General features: G+C 43.5%; 1 protein-coding gene across 2 annotated transcripts in view; it reads left to right on the top strand.

Moving 5' to 3' along the window:
- The window catches only part of LOC132396488 (excitatory amino acid transporter 1-like), a 95,369-nt gene extending 82,405 nt beyond the window's left edge, over positions 1–12,964 (top strand). For both annotated transcript variants that reach the window (XM_059974032.1, XM_059974031.1), the window contains 2 exons: positions 7,261–7,395; positions 12,775–12,964. In XM_059974032.1, coding sequence (XP_059830015.1) covers positions 7,261–7,395; positions 12,775–12,964 — 325 coding nt within the window. The remainder of the gene's footprint in view (positions 1–7,260; positions 7,396–12,774) is intronic.
- Positions 12,965–23,525: the final 10,561 nt, after the last annotated feature.

A 23,525-nucleotide genomic window follows, 5' to 3' on the forward strand; every position in this document is an offset into this window, starting at 1 on the left:
CTCCTCAGCCCCACTCCCCAGCCTTCTCTCCGTAACCTTTAGTGCCATGTCCAGTCAAGAACCTATTATGCTCTGCCTTAAATACACCCAACAATCTGGCCTCCACAGCTGACTGTGGTAATAAAATCCACAAATTCACCACCCTCTGGCTGAAGAAATTTCTCTGCATCTCTGTTTTAAATGGGCACCCCTCTATCCTGATGCTGTGCCCTCTTGCCCTAGACTCTCCCACCACGGGAAACATCTTTTCCACATCTACTCTGTCTAGGCCTTTCAAAAAATTTCAATAAGATCCCCCCTCATCCTTTTAATTCCATTGAGTACAGACCCAGAGCTATTAAACGTTCGTCGTATGATAACCCTTTCATTCCCAGAATCATCCTTGTGAACTTCATCTGAACCTTCTCCAATGTCAGCACATCTTTTCTTAGATGAGGAACCCAAAAACTGTTCACGATACTCAAGGTGAGGCCTCACCAATGTCTTATAAAGCCTCAGCATCACATCCCTGCTCTTTTATTCTAGACCTCTTGAAATGAATACTAACATTGCAATTGCCTTCCTCACCATCAAATCAACCTGCAAATTAACCCTTAGGTGTTCTGCATAAGGACTCCCAAGTCTGTTTGCATCTTAGATTTTTGGATTTTCTCCCCATTCAAGAAAATAGTTTGCACATTTATTTCTACTACCAAAGTAAATCACCATGCATTTTCCAACATTGTATTTCATTTGCCACTTTCTTGCCCATTCTCCTAAGCTGTCTTAAGTCCTTCTGCAGCTTACCAGTTTCCTCAACACTACCTGATCCTCCTCACAAATCTTTATATCATCAGCAAAATTGCAACAAAGCCATCTGTTCCATCATCTAACTGAGATGGAATTGGTCCTAATACCAACCCTTGTGGAACACCAGTACTCACTGGCAGTCAACCAGAAAAGGATCTTTTTATTCCCACTCGCTGCCTCCTGCCAATCAGCCAATGCTCTAAGCATGTTAGTAACTTTCCTATAATACAATGGGCTTTTAACTTCGGAAGTAGCCTCATGTGTGGCACCTTGTCAAAGGCCTTCTGAAAGTCCAAGTATAGAACATCCACTGCATCCCCTTTATCTAACCTATTTGTAATCTCCTCAAAGAATTCCAACAGGTTCATCAGGCAGGATTTTCCCTTACGGAAACCATTCTGACTTTGTCCTATCTTATCCTGTAACACCAACTATTCCATAACCTCATGCCTCCATCTTTCCAATTGACTCCAACATCTTCCCAACCACTCATATCAGGCTAACTGGTCTATAATTTCTTTCTGCTGCCTTCCTCTTTTCTTAAAGACTGGTGTAACATTTGCAATTTTCCAGTCCTCTGGCACCATGCCGCACTCCAATGAGTTTTGAAAGAACATTACTAATGCCTCCACACTTCTACTGCTACCTCTTTCAGAACCCTAGTGTGGAGTTCATCTGGTCTGGGTGACTTACGGAAACATAGAAAAACCTACAGCACAATACAGGCACTTTGGCCCACAAAGCTGTGCTGAGCATGTCCTTACCTTAGAACTACCTAGGCTTACCCATAGCCCTCTATTTTTCTAAGCTCCATGTAGCCATCCAGGAGTCTCTTAAAAGACCCTATCGTTTCCACCCCCACCACCGCCACCGGCAGCCCATTCTACATAATCGCCACTCTTTGTGTAAAATACTTACCCCGATGCCTCCTCTGTACCTACTTCCAAGCACTCTAAAAATGTGCCCTCTCATGCTAGCCATTTCAGCCCTGGGAGAAAGCCTCTGACTATCCGCACAATCAATGCCTCCCATTATCTTGTACACCTCTCATCCTCCTTCGCTCCAAGGAGAAAAGGCCGAGCTCACTCAACCTATTCTCATAAGGCATGCTCCCCAATCCAGGTAACATACTTGTAAATCTCTTCTGCACCCTTTCTATGGTTTCCATGTCCTTCCTGTAGTGAGGCAACCAGAACTGAGCACAGTACTCCAAGTGGGGTCTGACCAGGGTCCAATATAGCTGTGACATTACCTCTCGGCTCTTAAACTCAATCCCACGATTGATGAAGGCCAATGCACCGTATGCTTTCTTAACCACAGAGTCAACCTGGGTAGCAGCTTCGAGTGTCCTATGGATTTGGACCCCAAGATCCCTCTGATCCTCCACACTGCCAAGAGTCTTGCTATTAATGCTATGTTCTGCCATCATATTTGACCTACCAAAATGAAACACCTCAGACTTATCTGGATTGAACTCCATCTTCCACTTCTCAGCCCAGTTTTACATCCTATCAATGTCCCGCTGTAACCTCTGACAGCCCTCCACACTATCCACAACACCCCTAACCTCTGTATCATCAGCAAGTTTACTAACCCATCCCTCCACTTCCTCATCCAGGTCATTTATAAAAATCACAAAGAACAGGGTCCCAGAACAGATTTCTTAGGTATGTCAGTTGTTTGAGCACCTTCTCCCTTGTAATAGTAACTGAACCCTCTTCTCTTCTTTCACACACTTCAACATCTGGCACATAACTAGTGTCTTCCACAGTGAAGACTGATGCAAAATACTCATTTAGTTCATCTTCTATCTCCTTGTCCCCTGTTATTATTTATCTGGCCTCATTTTCTACTGGTCCTATATCTACTCTCATCTCTCTTATTTTTTACATACTTGAAAAAGCTTTTACTATCCAGTTTGATATTGTTTGCTAGCTTTTTCCTCTTAATTATTCTAGTTGCTCTCTGTAGGTTTTTAAAAGCTTCCCAATCCTCTATCTTCCTGCTAGTTTTTGCTTTGTTGTATGCCCTCTCTCTTGCTTTTACATTAATTTTGACTTCCTTTGTCAGCCACAGTTGTACTATTTTGCCATATGAGTACTTCGACCATAAGACATAGGAGCAGAATTAGGCCATTCTGCCCATCGAGTCTGCTCCACTATTCCATCATGGCTGATCCCAGACCCCAATCAACCCCACACACCCGTTTTCTCACCATATCCTTTGATGCCCTGACCGATCAGGAAGTGATCAAATTCCACCTTAAAAACACGCATGGACATGGCCTCCACCACTGTCTTTGGCAGAGCATTCCACAAATCCACTACTCTTTGACTAAAAATATTCCTCCTTGCCTCTGTTCAAATGGTCACCCCTCAATTCTGAGGCTGTGCCCTTTAGTTCTGGATACCCCCACCAGAGGAAAGATCCTCTCCACATCCACCCTATCTAATCCTTTCAACATTCAGTAGGATATTGCACCTTACTCATTTTTCCAAGAAACTCATACCATTGCTGCTCTACTGTCATCCCTGCCAGCATCTCCTTCCAATTTACTTTGACCAACTCCTCTCTCATACCACTGTCATTTCCCTTACCCCACTGAAATACTGCTATGTCAGACTTTACTTTCTCCCTATCAAATTTCAAGTTGAACTCAATCATATTGTAATCACTGCCTCCTAAGGATCATTTTACCTTAAGCTCCCTAATCACCTCCAGTTCATTACATAACACCCAATCCAGTTTAGCTGATTGCCCCAGGAGGCTCAAAGACAAACTGCTTCAAAAATCCATCTCAACAAATTCACTCTCTTCATATCCATTACCAACCTGATTTTCCCAATCAACCTGCATGTTAAAATCTGCCATGGCTATCATAACTTTGCCCTTTTGACACGCCTTTTCCATTTCCTGTTGTAATCTGTGCTCTGCATCCCAGCTACTGTTGGGAGGCCTGTATATAACTACCATCAGGGTCCTTTTAACCATGCAGTTTCTTAACCCACAAGTATTCAACATCTTCCGATCCTATGTCACTTCTTTCTACTGATTTGCCATTCTTTACCAGTAGAGCCACATCACCCCCTCTGTCTATCTTCCTATCCCTCTGATACAACGTGTAACCCTGGACATTCAGCTCCCACCTACGAACATCCTTCAGCCATGATTCAGTGATGGAGTGACTAAGAAGGGTTGTGATTGTGTCTGATGGGTACAGATTTCAGAGAGGAGGCGCTGGAATTCTTAATAAAAAAAGAGGTGGCAATTATCTTAGTGGCTTAAAGGTGGATAAATCCTCAGGACCAGATGAGATGTATCCTAGGCTACCATAGGAGGCAAAAGAGAAGATTACTGTCACCCTAATAGATTTTTAAAATTAGACTATTTTAGCACCTCTCTCCACTATATTGATCTCCCTCCCTCCATCTGAGGACACAAACTGTCCCTATTACATTCTTGAACAAAGGCATAACACTTGCTGTTACTACTTCTGTGACCAGTGAGGACCATAAGGCATAGGAGCAGAATTAGACCATTCAGCCCATCTGCTCTGCCATTCCATCATAGCTGATCCCGAATCCCACTCAACCCCACACACCTGCCTTCTCGCCATACCCTATGATACAATGACCGATCAGGAAACAATCAACTTCCACCTTAAATATACCCATGGACTTGGCCTCCACCACAGTTTGTAGCAGAGCATTTCACAGATTCACTACTCTATGGCTAAAAAAAAAATTCCTCCTTACCTCTGTTTTAGATGGTCATCCCTCAATTTTGAGGCTGTGTTCTCTAGTCCTGGATACTCCCACCAGAGGTTCAATGAGGTTCCCCTGTGTTCTTCTAAATTCCAGTGAGTACAGGCCCAAAGCTGCCAAGCACTCCTCATATGTTAACTCCTTCATTCCCAGAATCATCCTTGTAAACCTCCTCTGGACTCTCTCCAATGACACACATCCTTTCTGAGATATGGGGCCCAAAACTGTTGACAATCCTGCAAGTGCAGCCTGACCAGTGTCTTATAAAGGCTCAGCAATGTCTCCTTGTTTTTATAATCTATTCCCCTTGCCAACATTGCATTTACCTTCTTTACCACAGTCTCAGCCTGTGAATTAACCTTCTGAGAGTCTTACAAGAGGACTCATGTCCCTCTGCACCTCTGATGTTGAACCTTCTCCCCATTTAGATAATAGTCTGCACTACTGTTCCTTTTACCAAAATGCATTACCATACATTTCCCAACACTGCATTCCACCTGTCACTTCTTTGCCCATTCTTCCAATTTGTCTAAGTCCTGCTGCAATCACATTGCTTCCTCAGCACTGTATACCCCTCCACTTATCTTCGTATCATCTGCATAGCCCACTGCTCTACTCTCTGTGTGGCTAGGCATAGCTCAAATACCATCTATAAATTTGCTGATGTTACAACCATTGCTGGTAGAACCTCAGGTGGTGATGAGAGGGCGTACAGGAGTGAGATATACCAACTAGTGGAGTGGTGTTGCAGCAACAACCTTGCACTCAACGTCAGTAAGACGAAAGAGCTGTTTTGAACTTCAGGAAGGGTAAGACGAAAGAACACATGCCAATCCTCTTAGAGGGATCGGGAGTGGAGAGAGTGGGCAGTTTCAAGTTCCTGGGTGTCAAGGTTTCTGAGGACCTAACCTGGTCCCAACATATCGATACAGTTATAAAGAGGCAAGACAGATACTTCATTAAGAGATTGAAAAAATTTGGTATGTCAACAAGTACACTCAAAAACTTCTGAAGATGTACCATAGAGAGCATTCTGACAGGCTGCATCACTGTTTGGTATGAGGGGGCTACTGCGCAGGACCGAAAGAAGCTGCAGAGGGCTGTAAATTTAGTCAGCTCCATCTTGGGTACTGGCCTACAAAGTACCCAGGATATCTTCAAGGAGTGGTGTCTCAGAAAGGCAGCGTCCATTATTAAGGACCTCCAGCACCCAGGGCATGTCCTTTTCTCACTCTCAGGTAGGAGATACAGAAGCCTGAAGGCACACACTCAACAATTCAGGAATAGCTTCTTCCCCTCTGCCATCCAATTCCTAAATGGACATTGAACCCGTGAACATTACCTCACTTTTTAAGCATATATTATTTCTGTTTTTTGCACGATTTATAATCTATTCAATATACATATACTGCAAGTTATTTATTTATTATTTTGTTTTGTTTTTTTCTTCTATATTACCTATTGCATTGAACCACTGCTACTAAGTTAACAAATTTCACAACATGTGCTGGTGATAATAAACCTGATTCTGATTCTGATCTCCCAGACTTGTGCTAGCATTGATCACCCCCTATCTTTCCTGATGCATATAGATCTTGTTCCTTAGAATTTTCTTCAGTAACTTACCTACCACAGATGATAGGTTTACTTGCTTATAGTTCTCAGGCAAGGGAAAATTTACAAATACTGGAAATACAAGTAACATACACAAAATGCAGGTCAGGCAGCATCTGTGGAAAAGAGTACATTTGATGATTCGCGCCAATGTCCACTGTACTTTTACCCATAGATGCTGCCTGGCCTGCTGAGCTCCTCCAGCACTTTGCGTGTGTTGCTTATAGTTTGCAGGTTTTTCTTTGTGGCCCTTCTTAAATAAAGGCACAACATTTGCCACCCTCCACTCTTACAGTGCCACACTTGTGACTAATAATGGTGCAGAAACCTCAGCTAGGGCTCCTGCAATTTCTTCTCTCGCTTCTCACAGTGTTCTTGGATAAACCTGGTCAGGCCCTGGAGATTTAAATACCTTCTTACTTTTTAAGACATCTAGCACTTCCTCTTCTGTAATGTGGATTATCCCCAAAGCCTGTTGACTTTTTCCTAATTCCTCCACAGTAAGGCAGGTAAAAACAGAGAAGTATTCATTAAGGACCTTGCTCATCTCATACAATATCACATAAAGATGTCAGCTTTGGGCTTCTCTCTACTTACTTTTTTTCCCTTAATATATTTAAAAATCTTAATGATTCTCTTTCATCTTTTCTGCCATAGCCACCTCCTCATCTTTGGTCGGTGAGGGCACAGAGATCTTGTAAAGGCCCCAGCAGTCTCTTCTTTTGCCTGTTTCAAAACCTTGAGATATATCTCTTTAGCGCCTTGTGACTTATCCACCTTGATGCTCATCAAAAGACTGAGCACTACCTCCTTGCTGATGTCAAAGTGCCATAAACATTTAGTTGCTCTGGTCCTTTTTATGTCACTGTAGAAGCACTTGCATTGGGGGATGAGTGATTCTGCTACATGGTGGAGCAGGTTAAGACACCAGATGGCCCCCTTCTGCCTCAGTTCTTGGGTCTGTCCCGGGTGGTGACGACCGCAAGTGCACTGGTTGGTACGTTGTTTGCACTGGGGGTGGTGTTCACCAGCTGGCCTTTGAAGTGGTTCACACTTCTCCATTGCTTAAACTGTTGCTTTTCTCTTAAACCAGCATCACTGCCACAGCTGCTAGTATCGGAGCTGCTGGAATCCCCCAGGCAGGCCTGGTTACCATGGTGATTGTGCTGACATCGGTGGGACTTCCTACAGACGACATCAGTCTCATCATTGCAGTAGATTGGTTCCTGTAAGTCTGATTTCACATAATGCCAACCAGCAGTAGGCTGTAACAAGAAATTTCTTCACTAATATAAGTGCAGAATTAGGCCATTTAGTCCATCGAGTCTGCTCTGCCATTTCATCACAGCTGATTAATTTTCCTGTCAGCCCCAATCTCCTGCCTTCTCCCCGAATCCCCTCGTGCCCTGACTAATCAAGAACCTATGAACTTCTGCCTTAAACATATCCAATGATTTGGGCTCCACAGCCACCTGTGGCAACGAATTCCACAGATTCACCACTCTCTAGTTAAAGAAATTCTTCCTCTGTTCTAAATGAGCATCCTTCCGTGTGGAGTCACCATAAGAAACATCCTCTCCACATCCAACCAACAACACACACAAAATGCTGGTGGAACACAGCAGGCCAGGTAGCATCTATAGGAGAAGCACTGTCGACGTTTTGGGCCGAGACCCTTCATCAGGTTTTTTCAGAAGGCATTTGATAAGGTCCCACATAGGAGATTGGTGGGTAAAATCAGAGCTCATGGCATCGGGGGGAAGATATTGACATGGATAGAAAACTGGCAGATAGAAAGCAAAGGGTAACGGTGAATGGGTGTTTCTCGGAATGGCAGGTGGTGACTAGTGGGGTGCCACAGGGCTCGGTATTGGGACCACAGCTGTATACGATTTGCATCAACGATTTAGATGAAGGCATTGAGAATAACATTAGCAAGTTTGCTGATGATACTAAGCTGGGTGGCAGTGTGACATGTGATGAGGATGTTAGGAGAATTCAGGGTGACTTGGATAGGCTGAGTGAGTGGGCAGATACTTGGCAGATGCCGTTTAATGTGAATAAGTGTGAGGTTATCCATTTTGGGAGTAAGAACAGGAAGGCAGATTATTATCTGAACGGTGTAGAGTTAGGTAAGGGAGAAATACAAAGAGATGAGTTCTTGTTCATCAGTCACTGAAGGTGAATGAGCAAGTGCAGCAGGCAGTGAAGAAGGCTAATGGAATGTTGACCTTTATTACAAAGGGAATTGAGTACAAGAGCAAGGAAATCCTTTTGCATTTGTACGGGGCCCTGGTGAGACCACACCTGGAGTATTGTGTACAGTTTTGGTCTCCAGGGTTAAGGAAGGACATCCTGGCTGTAGAGGAAGTGCAGCGTAGATTCACGAGGTTAATTCCTGGGATGTCCGGACTGTCTTACGCAGAGAGATTAGAGAGACTGGGCTTGTACATGCTGGAATTAAGGAGATTGAGAGGGGATCTGATTGCAACATATAAGATTATTAAGGGATTGGACAAGATAGAGGCAGGAAATATGTTCCAGGTGCTGGGAGAGTCCAGTACCAGAGGGCATGGTTTGCGAATAAGGGGTAGGTCATTTAGGACAGAGTTAAGGAAAAACTTCTTCTCCCAGAGAGTTGTGAGGGTCTGGAATGCACTGCCTCGGAAGGCAGTGGAGGCCAATTCTCTGGATGCTTTCAAGAAGGAGCTAGATAGGTATCTTATGGATAGGGGAATCAAGGGATATGGGGACAAGGCAGGAACCGGGTATCGATAGTAGATGATCAGCCATGATCTCAGAATGGCGGTGCAGGCCCGAAGGGCCGAATGGTCTACTTCTGCACCTATTGTCTATTGTCTATTGAGTACAGGCCCAGAGTCATCAAATACTCCTTATATGATAAGTCTTTTAATCCTGGAATCATTTTCATGAACCTCCTTTGAACCTTCTCCAATGTCAGCACATTCTTTCTCAGATAAAGTACCCAAACCTGCTCACAATACTCCAAGTGAGGCCTCACTAGTGTGTTATAAAGCCTCAACATTACATCCTTACTATGAGTGAATCTTTGGAATTCTGCTGCTGCGTGAGCTGTGGTGGTCCAGTCCCTGAGAATGTTCTATACAAGGGTATAGGTGTTAAGGGAAAATGACAAGTTACTGCAGAAATGTGGCACCAAGGTATATCAGTTGGAACAGGCTGACAAGGTCAATGGTCTGCCCTGTTTTCAGTTTTAATGTTGTGGACAGTGACTCTCCGGTCACCTGTGTCCTTCAGTTGAAGAAATCTGTCTGGCTGTTGGTGACCATTCACCTCCAGAATGTAGGGTTCATGAGAAATGGTCAATAATTGCTGGCACCACTGGCAACCTATTGTATACTGTTAATAAAAGTCCTAGCAGCCTCCTTCACTTTCCCTCCCTGTGGGTCTTTCTCTTCTTTTCTCCCTTTCACTTCAACTACTACTATGGTAATCATGGGCAGAAGTTGAAGTGCAGTGATCAGTGAACACAGAACAGAAAACACAACAGCAAAGGACCAGGCTTCTGAGCCCACTATAGTTCTGCTGAGCATGATGCCAATTTCAACTGTGTACTAAATCTGTGCCCCTCAGAATCTTATAAACTTCCATCAAGTCTCCCCCAACCTCCAGGAGAAATAACCCAGTTTTGTTCAACCTCTCCATATAGCTCATACACACTAATCCAGACAACATCCTCATGAACCTCACTGCATGCTCTCAAATGGCCTTACATCCTTCCTGTAACACAGCAAGCAGGTGCACACTATACTCCAAATGAGGCTTCATCAAAATTATATACAATTGTAACATGAATCATACTCATTGTAATGACTGAAGGAGACAAGTATGCCATTAGCCTTCTATACACTCTTTCTAGATAAAAGTTGCCTTTTTCAGGGACCTATGCAAGATCTTTCTGTAGATCAATGTCCTTAAGGATCCTAAGAATTTCCTCTTGCAATTGATCTCTCAAAATGCAACACCTCACATTTATCTGGATTATTACTATAGAAAGGGTGCAGAGGAGATTTACAAGGATGTTGCCTGGATTGGAGAGCATGCCTTATGAGACCTTGAGGGAAGGTGGTGTAGAAATAGCGAGGGCTCTGACAGAAATATTTCAAATGTTATTAGAAACGGGGATGGTGCCAGAGGATTGGCGTATTGCTCATGTGATTCCATTGTTTGAAAAGGGTTCTAAGAGTAGACCTAGCAATTATAGGCCTGTAAGTTTGACGTCAGTGGTGGGTAAATTAATGGAAAGTATTCTTAGAGATTGTATATACAATTATCTGGATAGACAGGGTCTGATTAGGAACCGTCAACATGGATTTGTGCGTGGAAGGTCATGTTTGGCTAATTTTATTGAATTTTTTGAAGAGGTTACTAGGAAAGTTGACGAGGGTAAAGCAGTGGTTGTTGTCTATATGGACTTCAGTAAGGCCTTTGACAAGGTTCCATATGGAAGGTTAGTTAGGAAGGTTCAATTGTCAGGTATTAATATTGAAGTAGTAAAATGGATTCAACAGTGGCTGGATGGGAGATGCCAGAGAGTAGTGGTGGATAACTGTCTGATAGGTTGGAGGCCGGTGACTAGCGGGGTGCCTCAGGGATCTGTACTGGATCCAATGTTGTTTGTCATATACATTAATGATCTGGATAATGGGGTGGTAAATTGGATTAGTAAGTATGCAGATGGTATTAGGATAGGTGGTGTTGTGGATAATAAAGTAGGTTTTCAAGGCTTGCAGAGAGATTTAGGCCAGTTACAAGAGTGGGCTGAAAGATGCCAGATGGAGTTTAATGTTGATAAGTATGAGGTGCTACATTTTGGTAGGACTAATCAAAATAGGACATACATGGTAAATGGTAGGGCATTGAGGAATGCAGTAGAATAGAGTGATCTAGGAATAATGGTGCATAGTTCCCTGAAGGTGGAATCTCATGTGGATAGGGTGGTGAAGAAAGCCTTTGGTATGTTGGCCTTTATAAATCAGAGCATTGAGTATAGGAGTTGGGATGTAATGTTAAAATTGTACAAAGTATTGGTCAGGCCAAATTTGGAGTATTGTGTACAGTTTTGGTCACCGAATTATAGGAAAGATGTCAACAAAATAGAGAGAGTACAGAGAAGATTTTCTAGAATATTACCTGGGTTTCAGCAGCTAAGTTACAGAGAAAGGTTGAACAAGTTAGGTCTTTATTTTTTGGAGCGTAGAAGGTTGAGGGGGGACTTGATAGAGGTATTTAAAATTATGAAGGGGATAGATCGAGTTGACATGGATAGGCTTTTTCCATTGAGAGTAGAGGAGATCCAAACAAGAGGACATGAGTTGAGAGTTAGGGGGCAGAAGTTTAGGGGTAACACAAGGGGGTATTCCTTTACTCAGAGAGTGGTAGTTGTGTGGAACGAGCTTCCAGTAGAAGTGGTAGAGGCAGGTTCGATATTGTTATTTAAAGTAAAATAAAATATGGACAGGAAAGGAATGGAGGACTATGGGCTGAGTGCAGGTAGGTGGGACTAGGTGAGAGTAAGCGTTCGGCATGGACTAGAAGGGCCAAGATGACCTGTTTCCGTGTTGTAATTGTTATATGGTTATATATAGAATAGATTGAGTGTACTTGGCCTTTTCTCCTTGGAGCGATGGAGGATGAGAGGTGATTTGATAGAGGTGTATAAGATGATGAGAGTCATTGATCGTGTGGATTGTCAGAGGCTTTTTCCCAGAGGTAAGATGGCTAACACAAGGGGACATAGTTTGAAGGTGCTTGAAAGCAGGTACAGAGGGGGTGTCAGGGGTAAGTTTTACACACTGAGATTAGTGGGTGTGCAGGATGTACTGTTGGTGGTGGAGAGTGATACAATTGGGTGCTTTAAAAAACTCTTGCATAGGTACATGGAGCTTAGAAAAATAGACAGCTATGTGCTAGGGTAATTCTAGGTAGTTTCTAGAAAAGGTTACATGGTTGGCACAACATTGTGTGCCAAAGGGCCTGTAACGTGCTGTAGATTTCTATGTTCTGTGTTCTTAATCTCCCTCTGCCACTTCTCTGCCCACATTTCCAATTGATCAATATCCCCCTTTAACAACCATACTCACTATTCACAACGTCATCATCTGCAAACTTATTTATTCTCACCTACATTTTTGCCCACATCATATCACAAACAACAAATATTCCAATACCAATCCATCCCTGTGGAACTCCCCAGGTCACAGGCCTCCATTCAGAATAACACCCCTTCAGCACTACCCTTTGTTTTCTGAGGGTAAGCAGGTCTTAAATCCAAACTAGCAATTCTCCATGGATCCCATAGTTGTTAACCTTCTGGATCAGCCTATCATGAAGAACCTTGTAAATGCCTTACAAAAATCCATGCAGAAAATATTCACTACCCTTCTCTCATCAGTCACCTTTGTCACTTCTTCAAAGAGCTCAATGAAGTTTGTAAGACTCTCACTCAGTGAAAAGAGTCTGACGGTCCGTCCCACTCTGGCTGGGGTCTGATGGTCAATCCCGCCCTGACCGGGGTCTGACGGCCTGTCACGCACTGACTGGGGTCTGATGGTCTGTTCTTTAGGGATCGACTGCGAACCACAACCAATGTGCTGGGAGACTCACTGGGAGCTGGAATCGTGGAGCACCTGTCTCGTTGTGAACTCCAGGACATGGATGCCGAGGCGGAGGAGCAAGAGATGAAGAAACCTTACCAACTGATGGGTCCAGATCATGAGAACGAGAGGGCCATTGGCAGCGAGACCACCATGTAGAGGTTTCTTGCTGGCTTGGCTGATCTATCATTATGCACTTCACTCCTGTGCCAGCTGATAGTATGTGCCTAACTTCCATCTTTGCCATTTCACAGAATCATAGTCATCCAGCACCAAAACAGGCCCTTTCCTCCAGCCTGTTGATGCTGTCCATCTGTTCTGATCTCATTTGCCAGTACCTGGTCCGTACCTTTCTCTGTCCTCCATGTAGATATTTCATCAACAGGTCTCTGCTTCCACCATGCCCTCATTCCAGATTTAATTCCTCATCAAATGCTCTCTGAACCTCCTCCCATAAACCTCTCTTCTTTAGTTTGAAGTACTGTGACTTTCGGGAAATGTTTCCACCTTTCCGCCCCAATGCCATATAACCAAATGCTAACTTCTGCACCAATGGATACTCCCTTAACTCCCTCCAATTGTTATCGCCTCCTCCCCAATCCCTTCCTCCAGCAACACCTCTCTCCAATTCACTACCTCTCCTGCTCCCTTCCACTTACCTCTCCACTCACCTCCTCTTACATACTCCCTTCCTACTGCTCCCTCTTCTCTCCTCCTCCTCCAGACCACTTCTCTCCATCCTTCACTTCTTCCTGTTTTGAAGTCTCCCTGCTCTCTTTGGCTCCATTCCCCCTCTGATCTCCTTTCCTTTGCCCCTCCAATTTCCTCTCAGTAGAGTTAGCCAGGACAGAAACAGATCGTTTCCTCCAACATGTCCATTCCAACCAAAAAGCCTTCCTGAGCTAGTCCCATTTTTTATACCTTTGGCTTGTATGCCTCTAAACCTTTCTATTCATGCTTTTGACTGTTGCAATTGTACTCACTTCTACTGCTCTCAGTATAATCTCCTCGATATCTTCAGCCCCATCATTTGCTGGTGGGAAGGATAATTAGAGATAGACCCCTCCATTTCCCTTCCTCCTCTCATTTGCTCATCTGTTTATCCCTGTCTCTGTGGGAAGACATTGAGACAACCTTTCCTGACATCAGCAATTCTGTGGTTAGTTCTGGTCTTGAACATTCTGTCCCATCCTTCCCACTTTTGTAGATTGTCCATCGATGTTCCCTCTCTGTTAGTGCTTGCTCAATTCAGTAGACTGAAATAAAAGATTATCACCAGCTCATGTTTCTGCTGCCATTGTTCACTTTATAGTTGGGCATCACATTATACTTGGATGCAACAGCTGACAGGGGCTGAGATCCTGGGAAAGTTTCACGTGTGTATCATGGGGCATTGTCAAAAAATAATGGTCACCTCAACCAAATCAGGGACATGACACCAGAGTACAAAACTACACATGGGTTCAGGAAATGGCAAACGTGGGATGGGCTGCAAGTGTATATCACTTGTTGGGATGAAGATAGACAGAGTCACAAAGTCCTACAGCCCAGAAATAGGCTCTTCAGCTAACTTGACCTTAACAACCATGGTGCCCAACAAGCTAGTCCAATTTGGTTACATTTCAAAGTTCATAAGTTCAAAGTAAATTTATTATCAAAGTACATATACTGTATGTCACCACTGAGATTCATTGTCTTGCAGGCATTTACAGGACAGTAAAGAAATACAACAGAATTTATGAAAAATCATACATAGCAAAGACTGGCTAACAATCATTGGCAAAAGAGGACAAATCATGCAAATATTTTTTAAAGTAAATAAGTAATACTGAGAACATGACCTTGCTTTGCAGATCCAGAACTGGCTTGCCCACAGAAGGCAGAGAGTGGTTGTAGATGGGTCATATTCTGCATGGAGGTCGGTGACCAGTGGGGTGCCTCAGGGATCTGTTCTGGGACCCTTACTCTTCATGATTTTTATAAATGACCTGGGTGAGGAAGTGGAGGGATGGGTTAGTAAGTTTGCTGATGACACAAAATTGGAGGTGTTGTGGATAGTGTGGAGGGCTGTCAGAGGTTACAGTGGGACATTGATAGGATGCAAAACTGGGCTGAGAAGTGGCAAATGGAGTTCAACCCAGTTAAGTGTGAGCTGGTACATTTTGGTAGATCAAATATGATGGCAGAATCGAGTATTAATGGTAAGACTCTTGGCAGTGTGGAGGATCAGAGAGATCTTGGGGTCTGAGTCCATAGGACACTCAAAGCTGCTGTGCAGGTTGACTGTGGTTAAGAAGGCATACGGTGCATTAGCCTTCATCAACTGTAGGATTGAGTTTATGAGCCAAGAGGTTGCAGCTATATAGGACCTTGGTCAGACCACACTTGGAGAACTGTGCTCAGTTCTGGTCCCCTCACTACAGGAAGGATGTGGAAACCATAGAAAGAATGCAGAGGAGATTTACAAGGATGTTGCCAGGATTGGGGAGCATGCCTTATGAGAAAAGGTTCAGTGAATTTGGCCTTTTCTCCTTGGAGTGGTGGAGGATTAGAGGTGACCTGATAGAGGTGTATAAAATGATGAGAGGCATTGATCGTGTGGATAGTCAGAGGCTTTTTCCCAGGGCTGAAATGGCTAATACAAGAGGGCACAGTTTTAAGGTGCTTGGAAATAAGTACAGAGGGGATGTCTGGGGTAAGTTTCTTATGCAGAGAGTGGGGAGTGTGTGGAATGGGCTACCGGCAACGGTGATGGAGGTGGATAAGATAGAGTCTTTTAAGAGACTCCTGGACTGGTACATGGAGATTAGAAAAATAGATGGCTATGGGTAACCTTAGGTAATTTCTAAAGTTAGTACATGTTCGGTACAACATTGTGAGCCGAAGGACCTGTATTGTGCTGTAGGTTTTCTATGTTTAACATGAGTTGAAGAATACTTGAAAGTGAGTCTATAGGTTATGGAGTCAAAGGTGAGTGTAATTACCCATGCTGGTTCAGCAGCCTGATGATTGTTGGTACAAACTGTTCCTGAACCTAGTGGTATGGGACTAAGACCATAAGACAAAGGAGCAGAAGTCGGCCATTCGGCCCATTGAGTCTGCTCCACCATTTCATCATGAGCTGATTCAATTTCCCCTTTAGACCCAATCCCCTGCCTTCTCACCATAACCTTTGATGCCCTGACTACTCAGATATCAATCTCTGCCTTAAATACACCCAATGACTTGGCCTCCACTGCCACCCGTGGCAACAAATTCCATAGATTCACCACCCTCTGGCTAAAAAAAATTTTTGCGTCTCTGTTCTGAATGGGCACCCTGCAATCCTCAAGTCATGTCCTCTCGTACATGGGAAACAACTTTGCCACATCCATTCTGTCCATGCCTTTCAACGTTCGAAATGTTTCTATGAGGTCCCCCCTCATTCTTCTAAACTCCAAGGAGTACAGTCCAAGAGCGGTCAAACAGTCCTCATATGTTAACCCTCTCATTCCCGGAATCATTCTAGTGAATCTTCTCTGAACCCTCTCCAATGTCAGCACATCCTTTCTTAAATAAGGAGCCCAAAACTGCACACAGTATTCCAAGTGAGGTCTTACCAGTGCCTTATAGAGCCTCAACATCAGATCCCTGCTCCTATACTCTATTCCTCGAGAATTAAATGCCAACATTGCATTCGCCTTCTTCACCACTGACTCAACCTGGAGGTTAACCTTAGGGGTATCCTGCACGAGGACTCCCAAGTCCCGTTGCATCTCAGAACTTTGAATTCTCTCTCCATTTAAATAATAGTCTGCCCGTTTATTTCTTCTACCAAAGTGCATGACCATATACTTTCCGACATTGTAATTCATTTGCCACTTCTTTGCCCATTCCCCCAATCTATCCAAATCTCTCTGCAGACTCTCTGTTTCCTCAGCACTACTGGCCCCTCCACCTATCTTTGTACCATCAACAAACTTAGCCACAAAGCCATCTATTCCATAATCCAAATCGTTGATGTACAACGTAAAAGAAGCGGCCCCAACACGGACCCCTGTGGAACACCACTGGTAACCGGCTGCCAACCAGAATGGGATCCCTTTATTCCCACTCTCTGTTTCCTGCCAATCAACCAACGCTCTATCGACGTATTTAACTTTCCCATAATTCCATGGGCTCTTATCTTGTTTAGCAGCCTCATGTGCAGCATCTTGTCAAAGGCCTTCTGAAAATCCAAATGCACACCATCCACTGCATCTCCCTTGTCTAGCCTACTTGTAATTTCCTCAAGAAAATGCACTATGTTTGTCAGGCAGGATTTTCCTTTAAGGAAACCATGCTGAGTTCTGCATATCTTATAATATGCCTCCAGGTACTCCGGAACCTCATCCTTAACTATCGACTCCAACAACTTCCCAACCATTGATGTGAAGCTAACAGGTCATAATTTCCTTTTTGCTTCCTTGTCCCCTTCCTAAATACCGGAGTGACATTTGCAATCTTCCAGTCCTCCGGAACCAGGCCAGAATCTATCGACTTTTGAAAGATCACTGCTAATGCCTCTGCAATCTCCACAGTTACTCCCTTCAGAACATGAGGATATATTCCATCTGGTGCAGGAGATTTATCTACCCTTAGACTATTCAGCTTCCTGAGTACTTTCTCTGTCGTAATTGTGACTGCGCATATTTCTCTTCCCTGACACCCTTGAATGTCCGGTATATTGCTGACGTCTTCCTCAGTGAAGCCTGTTGCAAAATACTCGTTCAGTTCCTCCGCCATCTCCTTATCTCCCATTACAATTTCTCCAGCATCCTTTTCTATTGGTCCTATATCTACTCTCACCTGTCTTTTACTCTTTCTGTACTTGAAAAAGCTTTTAGTATCCTCTTTGATATTATTTGCTAGCTTCCTTTCATAGTTCATCTTTTCCCTCTTAATGACCTTCTTAGTTTCCTTTTGTAAGCTTTTAAAAACTTCCCAATCCTCTGTCTTCCCACTAATTTTTGCTTCCTTGTATGCCCTCTGCTTTGCTTTTACTTTGGCTTTGACTTCTCTTGTCAGCCACGGTTGCATCCTTTTTCCATTCGAAAATTTCTTCTTCCTTAGAATATATCTGTCTTGCACCTTCCTCACTTCTCTTTCTCAAATTTCACAGTGAACTCAATCATGTTATGATCATTACCTCCTAAGGGTTCCTTCACTTTCATCTCTCTAATCACCTCTGGTTCATTACACAATACCCAATCCAGTACAGCCGATCCCCTAGTGGGCTCAACAACCTGTTCTAAAAAGCCATCTCGTAGACATTCTACAAATTCTCTTTCTTAAGATCCAGTGCTGACCTGATTTTCCCAATCCACTCGCATGTTAAAATCCCCCACAATTATCATAACACTGTCCTTCTGGCAAGCCTTTTCTATTTCCTGTTGTAATTTGTAGTCCACATCACTGCAGCTGTTTGGAGGCCTGAAGATAACTGCCATCATGTACCTCCTCCTGATGGTAGTGGGAAGAAAAAAACTGCCCTTTAAGATGGGCGTCCTTGTTGGTGTTGGCTGCTTCATGTGACAGTGCTCCTTGTAAAAGTGCTCAGTGATGGGGAGGGCTTTGCATACGATGAATTGGGTTGCATTCAGCTCTTTCTGTAGACTTTTCCATTCCTGGGCAATGGTGTTTCAAGAGCAGGCCATAATACAACTAATCACTGCCTATCTATAGAAGTTCGTCAATGTTTTAAGTGACATGCCAAACTTATGCAAACTTCTAAGGTAGAGGTGCTTTTGTGCTTCCTTTGTAATGGCATTTAAGTGGCAGCCCCAGCCCCAGCCCCAGCCCCAGGACAGATCCTCTAATATGATAATGCTAAAGAATTTAAAATCACTGACACTGTCCACTTCTGATCCCCCAATGAAGACTGGTTCATGGATCTCCAGCTCCTTCCTCCTGCAGTCAATAATCTGTGCTTTCCTTCTGCTGACATTGAGTGAAAGGTTGTTGCTGTGGCATCAGATTTTCAAGTTTTCTTCTATATGCTGATTCTTCATCAGCTTTGAATCATCCAACAGTGGTGTTATCAGCAAACTCGGAGCTGTACTTAGCCACACAATCATAGGTATAAAGTGAGTTGAGCAAGGGACTAAGCACACAGGCTGGTGGTGCACCCATGCTGATGGTGATTGTGGAGGAGATCTTGTTGCCAATCTGTACTGATGGGTCTACAAGAAAGGAAATCGAGGATTCAGTTGCACGAAGAGTTATTGAGGACTAGGTCTTGGAGCTAATTGATTAGTCTTGAGGAGATAATAATGTTGAATGCTGAGCTGTAGTCAATGAAGAGCACCCTGATATATGCATCTTCACTATCCAGATGTTCCAGAGCTGAGTGAAGAGCCAATGAAATAGCATCTGCTGTTGACCTGTTGTGATGGTGTGCAGATTGGAGTGGATCCAAGTCACTCCTCAGGCAAAAGTTGATATGCTTCATGACCAACCTCTCAAAGCACCTCATCACTGTAGATGTAAGTGCTACTGTACAGGACCATAAAGACATTTACAGCACATCCTTCAATTCATTCCCTATCCATGGACTTATCCAAATGCCAAATGCCTTTTAAATATTGTTAATGCCTCTCCCACTTTCTCTGGCTGTTTGTTCCAAATACTGTCCACCCTCTGCGTAAAGAAGTTAGCCCTTACATTGCTTTCAAACCTTTATCCTCTGGTTTTTAGCTCCCCCTCCTTGGGAAAAAGTGTGCATTCATTCAATCTATGCCCCTCATGATTTTATAACCCTCTAATAAGTTTACCCCTCAAACTCATACACTCCAAGAAGTAATGTCCTAGCCTGCCTAACCTCAGCCCCTAGGAAACAGAAAATGTCAGGCCTCTGTACACCATGGAAACAGACTCTTTGGCACAATTTGTCCATGCCGACTGTTCTACAGCGAGCTAGTCCTATCTGCCTACATTTGACCTATAACCCTCTAAAATACTCTTATCCATAGTCTTATCTAGATGCCTTTTAAATGTTGCTAATAAGTCCACCTAAATGACAAATTCTGGCAACTCATTCCCAATACACACAAAACTTTGCATGAAACAGTTGCCCTGACATTATCCTTGTAAACCTCCCCTACACCATTTCTAGTCTAATCATGTATTTTCTATAACAGGGTGACCAAAACAGTACACAATACTCCAATGTCATGTCATTAACATTTTCTATTACTGCAGGATAACCAACCACCTGCTACACTCAGTGCCCTGACTGATCAAATGCCTTCTTTACCACTGACTGCCTGTAATGCAGCTTTCAGCTACCATGTATTTGTACACCCAGATCTCTCTGTTCCACAACATTCCTCAGGGGCCTGACATTCATTGTGAAAGTCCTCCCCCAGTGTGACTTCTCAAAATGCAACACTTAGCACATCTCTATTGAAAGCCATTTGCTAATCCTCAGCCCATACACCTAGCTGATTAAAATGCCCCTGTAATTTTTATAACCTTTGTCACTGTCTATGATATTACCTATATTATATACAAACTTACTAGCTATGCCTTGTACATTTACAGGTCGACCTTCGCTAATCTGACTACCTGTAATCCGGTTCCTTTGATAATCCGGCACTGATTTCAAATTTTCTGCGCAACTGTAATTTCAAATTTCCCGGGCCACGTACCAATCTGCTGCACATTGTTTTGGTTGTGCTAGATCTGTTACTCTTTAAGCACAGACAGGCGATTCCTGCTTGTTTTCCTGCATTTATTAATATAATTTGCGTGAGGCATGGGCACCCGGCACCCGCCCGCGGCGGGGGAGCTGGGGCGCGCTACGTCGATCTGTCTTCTCACCCACCTGCCGGCAGTCGCGCACTGACCTCCGGCATTGCCTGGCCGGCACACCATTCCCTTCTGCCTACGACCTCAGATCACATGTGGCGACCCACTGAATTTAAGCACATTGCTAAGCGGAGGAAAAGAAACTAACAAGGATTCCCTCAATAACTGTGAGTGAAGAGGGAAGAGCCCAGCACCGAATCCCCGGCCGCCTAGCGATCGCGTGAAATGTGGCGTATAGAAGACCTTTCTCCGACTTCTGCTTCTGCTCGCCCAGATGTGTTGCCACCATCATCAACAGTTTTTGAAGAAACTGTTGTGCCAGTTTCAGCACCAGTTCCTGATGCTTCACTCATTTTTCAAGATGAAGATGTTGATGATCCTGACAACTCCACACTTGCAGATGTATAACTTTGCCTGAAGGTATATTAAATGTCTCACTTTAGAAGTGGGAGTGCTCAACTGTTCTGTATAAGTTAATTCCTGTACATTTACCTGTACCCTTTATTTTAGCTGTGCTTGTACAGTATATTACTTTATTAAAATTTCACTTGCTACTCATTTATTATTTCTGTTTCATTATTATTTAACTTGTACTGATTTACATGTTATTTTATGAGGTGGATAGCTATTGTTAAATGTGATCCTTCTGTAATTTGGCACTTTCACTAATCTGGCACTCCTCAGGTCCCAATGGTGCCGGATTATAGAAGGTCGACCTGTACATCCAAATCAACAAGGAAGGTGCCAGCACCAAGCCCTGTGATGCACCACTAGTCACAGGCCTCCACTTTGAGAAACAACCTTTGAATGTCATCCTCTGCTTCCTACAATTATGAATTCAATTAGCTCTCCCTAGATTCTGCACAATCCAATTTTCCAGATGAGCCCGCCTTACCAAAGCAGGAGAAGAGTTATAAAATCAGACAAAAAATATAGCACAGAAACAAGCCCTTCAGCTCATCTAGTCTGTGCTGAACCATTTAAACTGCCTGCTCCCATCGACCTGCACTCCCATAACCCTCCATACCGCTACTATCCATGTACCAATCTAAACTTCTCTTAAACATTGAAATTAAGCTTGCAAGCACCATTTGTGCTGGCAGCTCGTTCCACACTCTCACAACCCTCTGAGTGAAGATGTTTCCCCTCACTTTTTGCCTTTCACCCTTAACCCATGACATACGGCTGTAGTCCTACCCAACCTCAGTGGAAATAGCCTGCTTGCATTTACCCTCTGTATACCCCTCATAATTTTCTATACCTCTATCAAATCTGCACTGAATCTTCTGCATTTCAAGGAATAAAGTCCAACCTATTGAATCTTTCCTTATGACTCAGATCCTCTAGACCCAGCAACATCCTTGTAGATTTTCTCTGTACCCTTTCAACTTTACTTACATCTTTCTTGTAAGTAGATGACCAAAACTGCACACAATACTCCAAATTAGGCCTCAGTAGTGTCAGTTACAACTTCAATACAACAACTAACACTTTGATTTATGAAGGCCAATGTGCCAAAAACTTTCTTTATGACCCTATCTATCCAAGATGCCACTTTCAATAAATCATGGACCTGTATTCTCAAATCCCTTTGTTCTACCGCACTCCTCAGTGCCCTACCATTCTCTGTGTAAGACCTACCCTGGTGGATCCTACCTTGCACTTGCTTACATTAAATTCTATCTGCCATTTTTGTAGTTGGTCCAGATCCTGCTGCAAGCCCTGATCTTCTTGCTGTCCACTACACCCCCAATCATGATGCCATCTGCAAATTTGCTGATCCAGTTAACCACATTATCACCCAGATCGTTGATGTAGATGACAAACAACAATGGACCCAGCTTCAATCCTGCAACACTCTACTAGTCACAGGCCACCAGTCAGAAAGGCAACCATCCACCACTACCCACTGTGGATGTTCCCATCTCCCGTGTTGTCACTTTCAATTGACTCCTGAATCACTCTGTTCCATTACACTCCCTGGTGCACTACTATTCATAGTACTTTTGTTTGACTTTCCAAATTGTATCACATCGCAATTATCTGTGTTGAAATCCTCAGACTACTTCATGATCCCCCTGTAATCTACAATAGTCTTCTTCACTATCAACAAGATTTCTTAATTTTTATATCCCTGCAATTCTTAGAGATAGTGTTTATAATTATCTGGATAGACAGGATCTGATTAGGTGTAGCCAGCATGGATTTGTGCGTGGAAGGTCATGTTTGACAAACCTTATTGAATTTTTTGAAGAAGTTACGAGGAATGTTGACGAGAGTAAGGCGGTGGATGTAGTCTATATGGACTTCAGCAAGGACTTTGACAAAGTTCCACATGGAAGGTTAGTTAAGAAGGTTCAGTCATTAGGTATTAATGCTGGAGTAATAAAATGGATTCAACAGTGGCTGGATGGGAGATGCCAGAGAGTAGTGGTGGATAATTGTTTATCGGGATGGAGGCTGGTGACTAGCGGGGTGCCTCAGGGATCTGTTTTGGGCCCAATGTTGTTTGTAATATACATAAATGATCTGGATGATGGGGTGGTAAATTGGATTAGTAAGTATGCCAATGATACTAAGGTAGGAGGTGTTGTGGATAATGAGGTGGGTTTTTAAAGCTTGCAGGGAGATTTATGCCGGTTAGAAGAATGGGCTGAACGTTGGCAGGTGGAGTTTAATGCTGAGAAGAGTGAGGTTCTACATTTTGGCAGGAATAATCCAAATAGAACATACAGAGTAAATGGTAGGGCATTGAGAAATGCAGTGGAACAGAGAGATCTAGGAATAACAGTGCATAGTTCTCAAGTAGATAGGGTGGTGAAGAAGGCTTTTGGAACGCTGGCCTTTATAAATCAGAGAATTGAGTACAGAAGTTGGGAAGTAATGTTAAAAT

The sequence above is a fragment of the Hypanus sabinus genome, chromosome 7 (assembly GCF_030144855.1).
Source record: "Hypanus sabinus isolate sHypSab1 chromosome 7, sHypSab1.hap1, whole genome shotgun sequence".
NCBI classification, from domain to species: domain Eukaryota; kingdom Metazoa; phylum Chordata; class Chondrichthyes; order Myliobatiformes; family Dasyatidae; genus Hypanus; species Hypanus sabinus.